At 31.7% G+C, this 15,941-nt stretch overlaps 1 protein-coding gene across 1 annotated transcript in view; it reads left to right on the plus strand.

Annotated features, from left to right (window-relative positions):
• The window catches only part of LOC113374465 (zinc finger protein basonuclin-2-like), a 21,769-nt gene extending 7,184 nt beyond the window's left edge, over window positions 1–14,585 (plus strand). Inside the window, exon 2 of the mRNA XM_026614500.1 lies at window positions 11,434–14,585. Within this exon, the coding sequence (XP_026470285.1) occupies window positions 11,434–14,289 (2,856 nt within the window). The 3' untranslated portion in view covers window positions 14,290–14,585. The remainder of the gene's footprint in view (window positions 1–11,433) is intronic.
• The last annotated feature ends 1,356 nt before the right edge of the window (window positions 14,586–15,941 follow it).

A 15,941-nucleotide genomic window follows, 5' to 3' on the forward strand; every position in this document is an offset into this window, starting at 1 on the left:
AACACTCACGGAAGAATTCAACTGGCACATCAATAGACTTTTTAACTGTTTTGTGACATCAAATATAGTGATCTACAAAGTTAGTTTTATGCTACAAATCCGCGAGATGCGTGTATATAGTGTCCTCAAGCGTCTGCCTCTGCCATTGTCCAGTTTTAGAAGCATTAAAAAACATTTATGGCTGTCCAAAGTTATTTTTATGACATTTTATTTTTCGAATCATAAAATTCTCGGAACGCGAAGACGTGAAACCTGCGATGAAGTCTGTGTGACGTACTCCGCACCGAATAACGAACGAGACGAAAAAAAATCCACGGGGAGATGAGATGAGACGCGAGTTGCCTCGTCTGTGTGTGATATTGAAAAAAATCATCAGTGCACGGCCGACAGATACGACGCAGTACACGTAAAAATGCCGACAGAGAATTTATACACCGTTTATTAAAATCGGTACGGACGCACGCACTGGGAACCCAAAACTTGCAGCCCTCGCTGACGAGCTCCTTTTGGGTTAACTCTTGGCAATTGGATCGCGAAATGGCAATGTATAGATTTGTGCTAAAACTGAAAAGTTTTTGTAGCTTAAGGAAAGTATTGGGCAATTTATTTTGCTCTTCTACAGAGAAGTCATGAATTTAATGCCTAAAGTACAAATAAGATCAGCTTGGCTCAAACTGATTAGATATTTTAAGATTGTGTAAACAAAAGGAATCCATTATTATAATTAGTTCGGTGTGTAGTGGTCATTTGTGTTTATGATGCTTGGTGATTTACAAAAGAACTGCTATTCTTGTAATTATACATTTAATGACTCCTACAAGAGACTGGTTTTAAAGTTCAGAATCACACCATAGCGCCGCAATAGCTAAAAACCACCATGCGAATATTTTCAATTACACTATAATGTTCTTTTTCTCGATAATTAATATTATATATGTACGAAATTAGTGGGTGTGGCGTGAACGAAAATAGCACGAAGAAAATTAGTATATTTAAAAAAAAAATTATAAAAAAACAATTTATTTGGGGCCGTTCAAGTATTACGTAAGCACTATAGGGCGGCGAGGGGGTTATTGATTTGCTTATTTTGCCTATTTTTGGTAAGAAATTTGCTTACTTTTGATGACAAAGGGGAGGGGGGGGGTAAATAATTGTAGTAAATCTGCTTACGTAATACTTGAACGATCCCTTTTTTAAATTTACAAAGCATTTTCATATCAGAAAAAAATATAGAATTTAGTTAAATCAATGACAATTAGTTTCATATGAAAAATCAGTGTATTACCGAATTAAGATCTTCTGATAAAAAATCGTGTATCCAATGCCAAAATGATTTAATTACTTATATAACCTTTATACGCTATAAATTTTGATTTGTGAAATCAAATATAGATTATTTCATCATATTTCGGTAGAACAAACAATTCATTTATGAAGATTTTCTTAGAATGTCAGGTATATTAGGTTTAGTGACTGAGACCGCCATCGGCGATTTATTAATTATGCTTAAACGCATAGATTCTATTTATGACACTAATGACATAGATTTGATCTAAAATCAATCCTTTTTTCACAGAAATTTGCGGAAGTTTTATTGACATAGACTGGAATGTTTTGATATTGATATAGGAACACAATATTTTTTCTTCAAAATGTAGCGTATTTCGAAGAAGTCGGCGGTTTTTAGAAAATGAATGACTAAATTCATGAATACAATAACTAATAATTGTCAATTATTGCTATGCTTTAATGCATAGACTCAAAATAACTTGATAAATATGATGTGAATATGAAGTTATAAAGGTCATTTTACAAGAGATAAATTTAATTTTAAGTTATTCTAACTTTGATGATGAATATTTAGGTATATATAATCTTTGTAAAAATGTGCCATGAAATTTTTATTTGGTATTGGATAAATAATGCAGCTTATAAAAATGAGACTTAGGGGGAAACTCTATGGGGTAAAAGGAGCGGATGGAAATATTTAGGAAAAATTGTAAATAAATATATTTTTATATTTAGGCAATAACTGGTAAATTTTCTGAGCACTTTTTGATTGTTGGTTGTATGATAATATATGTCATGTGGTGTGATGTATGTTGTTTCACAGTATGTTTACAGAAAGTTAAAAAATACTGATAAGCATAGATTGCTATGCTGAATTGGATATTTTACCCGATGATGTAACAAATACGGCTGAACTATCAATCACGAAACATACTATAGAAAAGTTTGAATAAAAAATACTAGCAATGAAGCCAGTAACTATTTAATATATAATTATAAATTTAAATCAATAAGAGCGATACCACAAAAACTATTCAGCTATGCAGTAGGCAAAACTAAATTTTGTAAGAAGTCTCTCATGATTCAGAATCTTCGATGGCGGGCGTTGCCTACCGGCGTTGGCAATCACTAAAAGCGACGTGCGTTTCCGGATTCATCCCAAAAGAGACCGGTAATTAGCGAGAGTTATAAAGCAACCGATCGCAAATCCATAATTCAAAATGTTTGGTGGAACAAAGAACATGGCAGAGGTAGCAGACTCCAAACCGCAATCAGCATCCTTCGTCGCCAAATCGTCATGCGACCAGAGCCAATTACGATAATTTGACGCCAGTGTTCCTTTTTAGTGGCTATCGAGCGCACTCGTTTATTTCGTTTGGTCGATCGTTACGAACGCTATGATTACGCATTTAATTACCCGACTAATGTGAATATATATATATATATATATATATATATATTTGTTTTATTGCTCCGAATTTTCATCTCGGCCGTCCTCCGTGCACCTGTAGATATTCGGGCGGGCGGCCCGAACGGCTGCGCCCATGTGCGTGTGCGGTTATTCCATGATTTGCAGCTATCCAGCACGCGTGTTTACAGAACTGTAACGTTTTTTTAATAATACTGCGATATATTTCGCAGTATTAATATTTCGAGTTTTTGAGCTTTACGTGCGTGATGAGCGTTGTTTTGCGGCGGATTGATGTCGCTTCTGGCTGGATTTTGTGATGTTGTGTCTCCATTCTCTTTTTTTAGCGGTTTTTTCCTATATCGGAAATGCGAAGTTTTTATGTATCAATAACTTTTGCGATACAGTTCAAAACATACACAGATGAAACGCATGAAATTTTATACATTATTGAGCAAATGGTAAAAATGATACAATAGTCAAATGATGCACTCATTCATATGTTTACATTTCATGTAAACATACTTAAGTGTATAACACCGTTCGTCGCACAATTTATATGCTTCTGTATCTCGTCTATAAAATACGAATTATAAAACTTTATTGATCAGTGATCAACTTTAAAAATTATCAATTTTAATTTTAATAATTAATCTCTTATACCTCAAATGTTCAATTATGGTACGGGAAGTTTTATCAATTTGCCTTAAAGCACAATGCCATGTACCACTAGTTACCTTACATTTCATAACAAGTTTTTTTTTGTTTTGTTAGAGATTGCTTGGAATTAATTGCCAATTACACTTTAAGTTAAGCTCCAATGTAAATTAAAATTTGTATATTATAAACTCCTCTTAAAAATGTGAGAAATCAAATCCTTTGCTATCATTAAATAATTATGTTTTTCTGAATCTTGTTTATTAACAATGATATCTAGGCGTATTAAATAACACTTAATCGTGATCCCATTTTTTGTAATATGGCCCTTCAAACAATCATATAAATAGGGTTAAACATATTTCATCTTATTCTCATTCATTTATATATTTATATACAATTTAACATTTTTTATTATAATGATAGTTCTTGTCATATCATTTAAAACATGTAAGGAATCGCTCGACAAATGCACTGTTATTTTCTAAATAAAACGTTTATCTTAATGCTACGGTGCATGTTAGCAAGCGTTTGGTACAAAAAATATGTAAAAAACGAATACACAATCGTTTATAGGGATAACTAAATCGCTATTAAACTCACAATGGAGTGTGGTCTCGGAACTTTTTGTCGGGTTTCGAGTCCCATAGTTGTATATAGCATTTGATTCGAGTAATCATTATTATATCAGAACATATGTTTCAAAAACTGGTGTTTTATAATCGACTTTTAACATCAATTATTAGTTCTATTTTGTTTCATGTCATTATTTTTCATTTTATCACTTCTAAACGAGAAACACATTAAAATAATGTTAATCTAATTGTAATATTTCTCGTGCAGAGATATATAATAGCAGAGGTATAGTATAGGGCGGGACACAAAGTTCCAATTTGATTTTTGAGCAATTATATTGTGAAAACCAACCAAATTATATTACAATAAATAAAACACATCAAACAAATAACTATCTGCTAGGTTCAGTAAAACCTCCAGCTAATTCATCATATTAGAAATGTTTTTTTTTCATTGCTTTTCCAAAATTTATCAACTTTTTTTTTTACCCCATAGGCAGGGTAAGATGGGACAGTCAGGGGTCAAACAGGTCTGATGTTTTATTTTCAATCTTAAAAACATTTTACAAAATTTTAGTTAAATTATTCAACCAATTTAAAATATAATTTTCATTTGTACATTTTTTATAAAGATAACAATGTATAAAACCTTGCTCTGGTATTTTGCCAGAAATAATCATCAACAGAGTTGGAATAACTATTTATTCAACTTATCTCTTGCAAAATTTCTTATTTATCTTAATTTACTTTTTTATTTACTAGTTTTTATTGTGTACATCTTTGCCAGTGCAAAGGTTTAGTTGGTCCTTTCTACCCCACCCACATGCAAGATTTATTGGGGTTATATATAAAAACTCTTGGATCTAACTTAAAAATAACAATACTTCTTATAAAACAATTAAACAAAGTATACTTAAAGATTATATTAAGGTCCCGTACACTAAACAACAATGCTCACAACCAAAAAAACTAACAAAGAAAAATAATTCTTTTGTTGTTGATTTTCAAAAAATGCCTATCAAATCTCGATAACAACGTCGTAAAAATCAAAGTTGTGGCTGGTTATACATCTTTTTCCCTCTACTTTCAAATATTGTTGTTAAAAAACTTGTCTTCACTTTATTTGAGATACCGATGGTGGACCTTTTTCCTCGCGGACCTTCAAGCCCCGCTCTACCCTGTTTTAATAATATAATTTGAAAGCACCATCTTGAACATTTTTTTAAAGAGCACTATTATCTATCACGATAAAATTAACATACATAATGTTTGACTATTTTCTAACTTTCTGTGGTAAATTTGAAACTGATCATTAAGAAGCACGGCATCGATAGTTATTATATCGATTATTTCCTTCGGTTGTGCGATCAATTTAATTTGCTATAATTTTGTCATGTCTTGCACGAATAATAGGCATACTACTATGGATATAAATATGAGACCGAATTAACGTGTTCGCAGGGCGTACGAGACTATGCTATTCGCGTAATAATTGCTAACTCCCTTTAGAGGGAATCGTTTAGCAATTTTACAAAATTGCGAGCGACGATACATTTATTCAGACCAGACGCTTTGGTATGACTATCTTTTTTTGTCTTTTTGTGAAATATTAATATGTACGCTTTCTGGAAAAAATGATAGTCCCAGACAATGTAAGAAAAAAATTCGAAATTAATTTTTGATTTCCAATCACTTCTATAGATTAAATTAACTTCTTGCCCTTTAGTAAGGTGACCATATTTTTTGCATGAAATTCGGGACGGATTATAATATGTTCGAGAGCGGGGGGAGGGGGGTGCTGGTGATATGCACATTTTTTCGGTTCCAATTTTCTAGTTGAAATATATTTAAAGTTTTCTAGTTGAAATATATTTAAAAAATCAAAAAATTTTTAAGAATCCGGAACAATCCGGGACAAAACATCTAAAACCGGGACAAATATTGCTTTCAGAAAAAGCCGGGACGCAAGGCGGAAAATCGGAACTGTACCGGCCAATCCGGGATGTTTACCTTTAGTCTCAACTTTAACAAAAGAATGAACATTCTCATTAATAACTAATAATTATATACTTTGATTTACAATTTTATTGTATTTATTGGGATTTCAAAAATGCTATTCTGTTGCATCTAGTTATTAAGATGGAAAATAGCGCAATTATGTCTTGTAATTGATTGGTGAGCTATATTAGATGCATCATCGAGTGAAATATCCCATTCAGCAATCCAATATATAATTAAGCTCATAAGCATATCAGCAGTAATTATAATGTAAAAATGAAACAAGATATATCATAGTACAAAACACATATCAACTAATTAACTATCTAAATATGTTCAGAAAATTTCACAGTTATTATCTAAATATATAATAGAAATATGTTTCAGATTTGTAAAGAGAAAGATAGATATGTTGACGATTTTATCACACAAATTTTGTTTTTATCATCATTGAATTAAATCGTAAATAATATATATATTTAATTGTATATAAACAAATATTTAATTGTATATGAATGTCTTTTTGTCCAGTATCGTATAACATGTATTATTATAAATGAGAGAATACAAAAATTGAAATTATAACAAGAAAAAGAAGCTCTTTAACCAAATTGAAGTTAATTTTTAAAACAAACGCTGATTTACATTATTAAATTCAGTTGTTTGCATTGAACAATCATTTTTAAAATTATGTATTCAGGAGTGGACTATTTTAAATATTATTTCAAAACCAAATGGAATTACTGAAACAAATTACAAAATCCTAAAGTTTTTTTAAGCATATTTCTTAATTCTGATCTTCAAATATTTTTTAATAAAATAAACAATAGCCTTAACGTCGTTAGAGTTTAGTATAGAAAATTCTTTATAGATTAATATAAAATTAAATTAAATATTGCATTTGCACTATTTTTGCTTGTTATTTTTTTAATATATATATATATATATATATATATATATATATATTAGGGTGGTCCTTAAAAATAGTCATTTTCGAATTTCCTTGCTCCCAGGGGCTTAAATGGTTCCAAATTGATAAAAAACAATTCTCTGAAAGTTTTAGCTCTTAATATTAACGTTTAGATAGAGCGCAATTCAATCAAAGTTTTGTATGGAAATAGCATGGAAAAATTTTCAAAAACTTTAAAAATGTTTTTTAGATGTAATTTAACAAACAAATAAATGAATAAAACTCATTCATTTGTCGCTAAGTTATACCTAAAACATTTTTTTTAAATTTTCAAAATTTTTTCTATGCTCTTTCCATACAAACTTTGATTGAAATGCGCTCTATCTAAATGTTAATATTAAGAGCTAAAACTTCCAGAGAATTGTTTTTTATCAATTTGGAACCATTTGAGCCCCTGGGAGCAAGGAAATTCGAAAATGACCATTTTAAGGACCACCCTAATATATATATATATATATATATATATATTTCACAAAGTAATTCGTATTTTGATGGAAGCAAAAATCTTCTACTAACTACAGAAGCATTTCTGATTCGAAATATTGCTGTGATATGCGCCTGTCTTAATGCAACAACTTTACATGATTTAGTAAACGAATGAGTATCATAGAATTTTAATGGATTTAAAATAACAAATATGATGAATGTATAAAAAGTTTATAATACACTTATAGGTAGGTCATTTAATATAAGTTTGTGAAATCGATTTTTTCTACCAATTGTTATTTTAATATTATTTATTATTGTTTCAATTTGTGAGTTACTATTACATTTTTATTTTTATTATATGAAACACTTTTAAATAAAATTAAAATTTTATTAAAAAATAGAGTTGATATACTTAGTACAAGGGTGATGAAAATAAATATCGACTATCTATCTATTAGCTAGATCCCTTAGTTATTTAGAGTAATCCGATAAAATTGTGGACGTTAAAATATTTTTTTAAATTTTTTTATGCAAAAAAAATTTACTTAAACTTATAGCTAGATCATTTAATATAAGTTTATCAAATCTAATTTTTCTACTAATTATTATTTTAATTTTATTTTTATTATTTTAATTTGTAAATGACTATCATATTTTTTTGTTTTATTATATGAAATTTTTTTCAATATAATTAAAATTTTATTAAAAAATAGAGTTGTACCTACTACAAAGAAGTAGGTAATGAAAAAAATATCGACTATTTATTTGTTAGCTTCTTTCCTTACTTACTTGGAGTAATGCGATAAAATTGTGGACATTAAAATATTCTTTTTAATATTTTTTTTAATTTATATATTTAATGGACTAATTTAACCACCATAATTTATAGTTTGTTATAAGTTGGTTTTTGAGTTTATTTGGGACTACAAATCTAAGTGCTTTAACTAATAGCGTATATTCAATATCAAGACTCCTTGACATAAATAAAGGAGCTTTATTCTCCTAATGATTTTAAATCTAAATATGTATTAATAACAAAATAAAACGATGTCCAATGAGAGCCTCTCGTCTTCGTAATCGGTGTATAGCATTCGTCGATTGCTTCTCGGTGGTAATTAAAGTCCTTTTGTTTGTCCTTTGTCTGGTGTTCATTTGCCTCCGTCTTTCCTTCTGTTCATCCTTCTTCATTGTGTTACCTTGCAGTTAGGAAACTGTTCACAAAATGGCTTCTTTAGATGGACTCTTCTTATTTATAATTTATTATCTTGGAACAATAATTTAAAATTAAAAATATTATCACAATTATACAAAATTGTCAATCGAATATAATATTTTATCTAACATTTTATTATATTTTATAATCATTACTTCATATTTATATTTACAAAAATTTTACCTATACCCAATGATTACTTTTATTTTTAAGTTTAATCAAGAGTTTTTACGTCACCTTGTACCAATTATAACAATTAACATAAAGCAAACCCCCAAAGAGCAACATGTATATAGTCCTATGATAATAAAGGGACTTCTCGAGTTAACATGAAACTACACAGAGAACGAAGCTGCAATATTTCTTGTATAATGTATTCATAAATGGCAATTTTGTATAAATTATAATAAAGATGAGAAACATAAAGGTATAATTAATTCAGTTGCATAACAATGTATGAGTCATCAAAGTGTGTGTTTAAATATACTATTAGATGTCGTGGCAAAATTTATATATATATATATATATATATATATATTTACAATATTTGCTGTATCAATAGTTAGAAGTATGATTTTTTTTTTTTTTTTTTTTTTTAATTTTTATTTTCAATAGCAATCAGAATACATAACTATTCTATGAGCTATTTGGCTTATGTCATTCACTCACACACATACACACACACTTGCAAACACACATATAAATTTATCGGATCAATATTACAATCATATTCAGAGAATCACTTCAATAAATGATTCAATTATTCTGTTTATATAAGGTTGTGGTAGTTCTATGGTTCCTCCATATTATCTTCGGGCAGCTTCTTCTTCAGTCTTCTTGAAGTTGATGTCTCAAGAAGCTGAGTGACTATATTGTTTGAATGATGTTGTAGTTTTTGAAAGTGTTTTATACTGTTGATTTGTATTATTTTGTTTATAAAATCAATATGAAGATCGTCGTGTAAAGTTTTGTTACTAACAAACATATTTTATTAATTTTATGATCCCTATCCTTGGGATGAAATATGAAGCATGATTTTAATGAATTCGTTTCAAAATATTTACTGTTGATTTGTATTATTTTGTTTATAAAATCAATATGAAGATCGTCGTGTAAAGTTTTGTTACTAACAAACATATTTTATTAATTTTATGATCCCTATCCTTGGGATGAAATATGAAGCATGATTTTAATGAATTCGTTTCAAAATATTTGCTCGACATTTTGGGAATTGGTCTCATTAGAAGGGCTGTCCTGATCTGCGTCGTCCGTCCCCTTAAAATAACACAACCCTTCCGTCCCGCCCTTGCATAATAAACCCTTTCAGATTTCTGATACAACTTTGAATTCATAAGCGCGCAGAAGATCGAAGATGTTTTCAATTATTTTGCTCAATTGGATTTTTAATAACTTTATTTTGAAATATTATTTACAAAATATATTTATATGTAGTTTTTATAGAACTATCTTATTTCTTATTTTTTTAGCAAATATTATTAAACATTTCTATTATACATATACAGAAAGTTAGGACCGTTTTAATTGAGCCAACATACCTATACGTATAATACTCGATCAAATTCCAAACGGACAATTTTGTTAAATAAAAACTATATTATTTAACAAAATTTCATTAAATATTATAAATAAAACTAATACAAGTTAGAGACGTCCCATTTTACTTGATGAAATTGATATTTATATTTTTATTTTATATTGTTAAAAAAGAGTCTACATACATCCATAACCTGTATATGCCCAACGTGGCTTCTTACAGCAGCTAACGCTTACAACTTTTTATCTGCAGATAAAGTTTTTTACACTAAAATAATATTTCTATTTTATCTAATTGTTCTTACAATGTAAAATTTAAAGTGCCACTTTATTTTGTTTACAAATATGCTTTCGCATTCATGGCATCTTTTACATACTCACATATCTGTATGCATATACATGGTACTATACATGTTATTTAATCATAATTATTGGGCGTATACAAACAAAGTAAATCGTTGGCAGAACAATTGCCTAAATAAATAAATCTATGTATTTCCTGTTTACAATTGAAACATAAGCCTATAATTATTTGACAATCCCGTCGATTGAAGCCCTTAAATCGCTGACACTGCCAATTATGATGTTTGAGTTACGGTATGTCGAGTCTGTACGATCCATCTGAGGAGGGGTCGCAGCTCTTTTGCCCTTGTCTAATTGAGTCAGCCATTAGGGGATTTTACAAGTTCGTTCATTATTCGAAATTCTATATTGTCTTCCCCATGACCGAACGGTAGATGTTCATAGAATTTGAATGGTGGACGCTATGAAAAAGGTCAGGGTACTATGTCCAAGCATCGACCTTATAATGGTCGTAATTCGAAACTTAGCTAGTCATATGCATATGTTTTAATTGTTAATATTGATATTTCAGATTCAATGTATTATAACACAAAACTATAATTTTCAAATACTGCAGAGGACATACATATATACATCCTTTGCATTTGTAGATTTCAAATCGCTTTAGCAGCAAATTATCTTTTCAATTTTATCTAATGTAACGAGAAGTTTAATTTAAATAGTTCAAAATGTTATGTTTTTTGTCGAAACTCTAAAGGCTAATATTATTGATTAAAACTTTAACTGGTTCCGCGTGCTGTGGTTTTATGTTAACTTATAAATTCCGTACTTCTGCGCATATTGGCATGGGGTAATGAGTTTTAAATATTCAGGCGGAACTATTCTGTTACCCAGATAATAATAATCCTCTTTAAAAACCTTTTTACTAGGGTTTATTTTCTCTAATACGCCATTTTAAATGCTGATATAAATATGAATATAAATAAGAATATTTTATGTGTGGGAAAAATATTTAATATGTTTTTTGTTGTTGCAGGAATCTCATGGTGGAACACTCGATAGATGGAGCATTTGTAGTCCCGAAGAAGAATCGGCCGTCTTGCAGCAGTTTTTAAGGTTTGCTGAGACAAGGCCTATTGCGCTGCAGCAGCTATTTGCTCGCCGTTCTCCGATGAACATGCACCTCGCTCCTGCACAGATGCCTCCGCACCACCAGAAGCCGCCACTAGGCGCCTACAAGATGTCCGCAGGCCCACCGCCAAGCCCAGCAAGCGCACCTGGACCCTTAGGCCGTTTGCAAAATATGCAACCATTCGATTTTCGCAAACTAGGTGCTCTCGCTTGTTTTCCAGCACCAGATTTGGCGCAGCAACATTTGCAAGCAATGCGCCGTCGCTTATCCGAAGCTGCCGAATTGGGTTTAAGCCATCCTCAGCATCATCACAACTTAAACCCATTTGGTCTTCATCATCCGCATCCAGCATCATTTCACACAGGCCTTTTGCCACCACCAATTGCTCCAGCTACTTCACCTGTGTCACCTCAACAAACACCAACTTCTAATAGCGTGAAGTCGGATTCGAGGCCAACATCTGATCATTCAGATGAAGATGAGAATTCGCATAGCGCATTAAATTTAAGTAAAGATGCCGCTAATCGAATTTCACGCAGACCACCTCGAACGCCACCAGCAAAAAGACATTGGGGTTCCTCAGCTGGTGCTTTACCTGTTAATTTAGGTACACAGTTCATAAATCCTGCAACAGGTAAAAAGCGCGTTCAATGCAACGTCTGTTTAAAAACATTTTGTGACAAAGGAGCTTTGAAAATACATTTCTCTGCTGTTCATTTACGTGAAATGCACAAATGCACAGTCGAGGGTTGCAGTATGATGTTTAGTTCAAGAAGATCGCGTAATAGACACAGTGCAAATCCTAACCCTAAATTGCACTCACCTCATTTGCGTCGCAAAATCTCACCTCATGATGGTCGTAGCGCACAAGCTCATCCTGTTCTGCTACCACCACATCCGCATTCGTTACCTCCTCATCCATTTGGACCATTTCCGCTATTGACACCACCGCCAGAATTAAGACATCCTCAGCATCCTCATTCGCTAGCAGCTCTAGATTTTAAACACAATTTAGATCGCGAGCTGCAGCAGCGATATGAAAGAGAAAGAATGCAACAGCAAATACTCACACCTGTTGAACGTTCTGAAAGTTCAGAACCTCAAGGTCTTTCATCACCAACTCATGAATTTGATGACGCTGATGGGGACGATGAGGAAGATGATGACGATGATGGTGGAATTGTAGTAGTAGCAGGCGATGATGACGAATCGCCATCTGAACCTGAACAACGTGATTCAATGCCTGCTCAAACGCGTCCAGACAGTAATGAAGATTCATCTACAACCAGTAATATACCTCAAGACGCTGCAAGCCCACACGCTGCCAATAAGCAACGGAAAAGAAAGAGCCAGAATCCGACTAGGTGTGCTTCTTACCCACCAGATCATCAGATTCTTTCCGAAGACGAATCTGCGGATGAGATGATGTATACGGAACCAGTGCAAACAGAGCCACAATCTCTCATCAAACGTCGACGTTCCGAAGAAAAACCAGAATCTTTAGTGTCGTCCACACCACCTGTGATTACACAACCTGAACAAACGGAAGTTCAAGATCTGTGTACAAAACCGAGAAGTCCTGATGTTAATGCCAATGAACGCATTTCTGCGACAAATGTAGATATCTGTAAGACTGAGGATGATGCGCCACGCCCTAGTTCGGCTGAAAGTAGAAGAAGTGCTGAATCTCTAGATTCTGCTAATGCTCTGCGCCGGTTAGAAAGCCTATCACACGGACACTTTGGTGAATTAATGTCTAGGGGTATACAAATGGTGCCAACTGGCAATGCATATCCTGCCGTGGGAGGATTTCTGTTAGGTACCAGTCCGCCTAGTCCAGCACATAGTCGAGCTTCATCTCCTGATATTGATGATGAAGATGATTTAGGATCCAGTGATGATTCACCATCAGATGATAATAGTGAACATCGTGTTTATGGCCGATTTGAAAATGGTACTTTTATTACGACTACAGAAATACCAATAGACAAAGATAACCCACGAAAATGCACAGCGTGTGGTAAAATATTCCAAAACCATTTTGGAGTAAAAACTCATTACCAGAATGTTCATTTAAAGTTAATGCATCGCTGCACAGTTGATGGCTGTAATGCTGCTTTTCCTTCCAAGCGAAGTAGAGATAGACACAGTACAAATTTAAACCTTCATAGAAAACTTTTATCTACATCAACAAGCAGTCAGCAGGATGCACCAGCTTTAGCAGGTCTATTAGATAAATCACCTTTCCCCGCACTTCATACAGAATTTTTGGCCCGATTATACGCGGACACTCAAAATTTGGAGGCTTTTCGTAATCAGCATATTCCGCCACCACCACCAGGAATGCTGTTTAATGGTGATCATCGCATGCATTCTTCATTACTGCTGCCGCCGCCATTGGGTTTCGGTTTTCATGGGTTAGCAGGTTTCAACCACTTGTTGCCCCATCTGAACGGCTTAACGTCGTTGGGTAGAAGGTCATCAGGTTCCGATTCGCCTGTTTCAGCATCAAGCGGCATACCGGATGATGTGGACGATCTGCCGCAGCCTTTGGCTGACGGTTCCTATCAGTGCAGGCGCTGCCACGAACACATGCGCGATGCGACGGCGCTGAGGAGGCATTTCGAGAATGTGCACCCGCAAGACCTGCATAGGTGTACAGTTCAAGGGTGCAACAGAACTTTCATGTCCCGTACCAAACGTGATCAACATAGTGAAGATCGAAACGCTCACTATCTTCAACATACGCGGCACACATGACCGCATTATCTACAAGGTGCTCATCATATCCACCATAAACAATGCCAGTGCTACCAATACTCAATGTAAATAGTTTTAATTATAGAAAAAGTGACTTTTAGTGACATCATATGATGTCCTGACTAATATTATTATTGTGATACACGGATATATGAACAGTGTACTTATATTACATATAGTTTTATTCTAAAGATAAAGATAAATTGTTCTGTATAATTTTAGGTTAACTAAACGAATGCACCCCAGTGATAATTTATTTCTAGTATTTAAGTTCATATTTCGATTTAATTGCATTGCAGGGCAGATTCGATTTTAAACTGCAAAGTTATATATACATAATGTGCAATACGATCGAGTTTCAATGTAAATTGTAGAAAATAAATAGAAACACTAATAGAGTAATTTGTTCTCGAAATCAAAATATGTTGAATTCTGATGTTTATAGTATAATACAAATTCAGAAATACAAATTGAGTCTAACCAAATTTTATCGGTTCCATAAGTAAACTGAGAAATTTCATAAAATAATTTTAACTAAAATCACAGTCAACTATTAAGTTAAGTTTTGCAGTATTAATTTGTAAATTTAATTAATAACGTGTACATTTATATAACATTATTTATTATTAATATTTCGAAATGACTGTGATTGTCAAGAAACTTAAGTCAGTTCTTTTCATTTTACTCGCATCTAACTGAATATGATGAAATATTATAACATGTAAAATTAAAAAAATGAGATTTATCAGATTTAGTTATTGTACTAAATAGTGTAAATAAATAAATTTTATAAAGAAGTGATTGATTAAAATTATAAATTAAAAGGTTGTTTTCTTTAAAATTGTTTTTCAGGAATTTTGATCATTACAACTAATTAATAAATAATAACTTTACAACGAATAATAACCATTTTTAATCGTTACTTGACATTTTCATAACAAGCTTGAGAATGTATAAAATTTGTATCAAAAACGTATAGTTAGTATCTATTTAATGAATTTGTACAAATGATTTATGTTATGTTTAAGATATATTATGTAATATAATAGAAAAATATTGAAATGTGTTGAATTTATATGCATTTATTAAGAATTGTGCTTAACCCAAAAATCTCTGTATACGATAATCGGCAAATAAGGTGATATTGGTTAAAATATAGAAAATTTGTAATCAATAATATGTAAAGGTAATTGCAAGCCATCCAGGCGCATATATGCGTGCTTGATATTGATACAAATACAAAGATGTAAAAACCGACTGTGTTCTTACGATTTACAAACGTTTATATTTTATTCATAATCACCAATTCTACAATTTTCTTATTGTCATATCTTATTGTAAACTTTACCAGTGCATATGGACTGAAATATGTAATTTATATCATAACAGAATGATATACCAAAAATAAATACTTATAAAATGATGAAAATGTAATATGTTAGATTCAAAATTTAAAGAAATAAATCAATAAAATTGATGTATATAAATATATTTTGTATTTATTTATTTTATTTCTATATGATAGTTCTGAAATTAAAACCTTAAGAATTTTTTTCAAGATTTTGTGAGAAAGTGTAATATGTAAATGCTACTCTTTCCATATATATAAAGCAAAATCTGTAGAATACAAAAATTAAGTTTGTTTACCTTGT

This window comes from Ctenocephalides felis, unplaced genomic scaffold (assembly GCF_003426905.1).
Source record: "Ctenocephalides felis isolate EL2017-DRISC unplaced genomic scaffold, ASM342690v1 CF-g0.4_SCAFFOLD_01819, whole genome shotgun sequence".
NCBI classification, from domain to species: domain Eukaryota; kingdom Metazoa; phylum Arthropoda; class Insecta; order Siphonaptera; family Pulicidae; genus Ctenocephalides; species Ctenocephalides felis.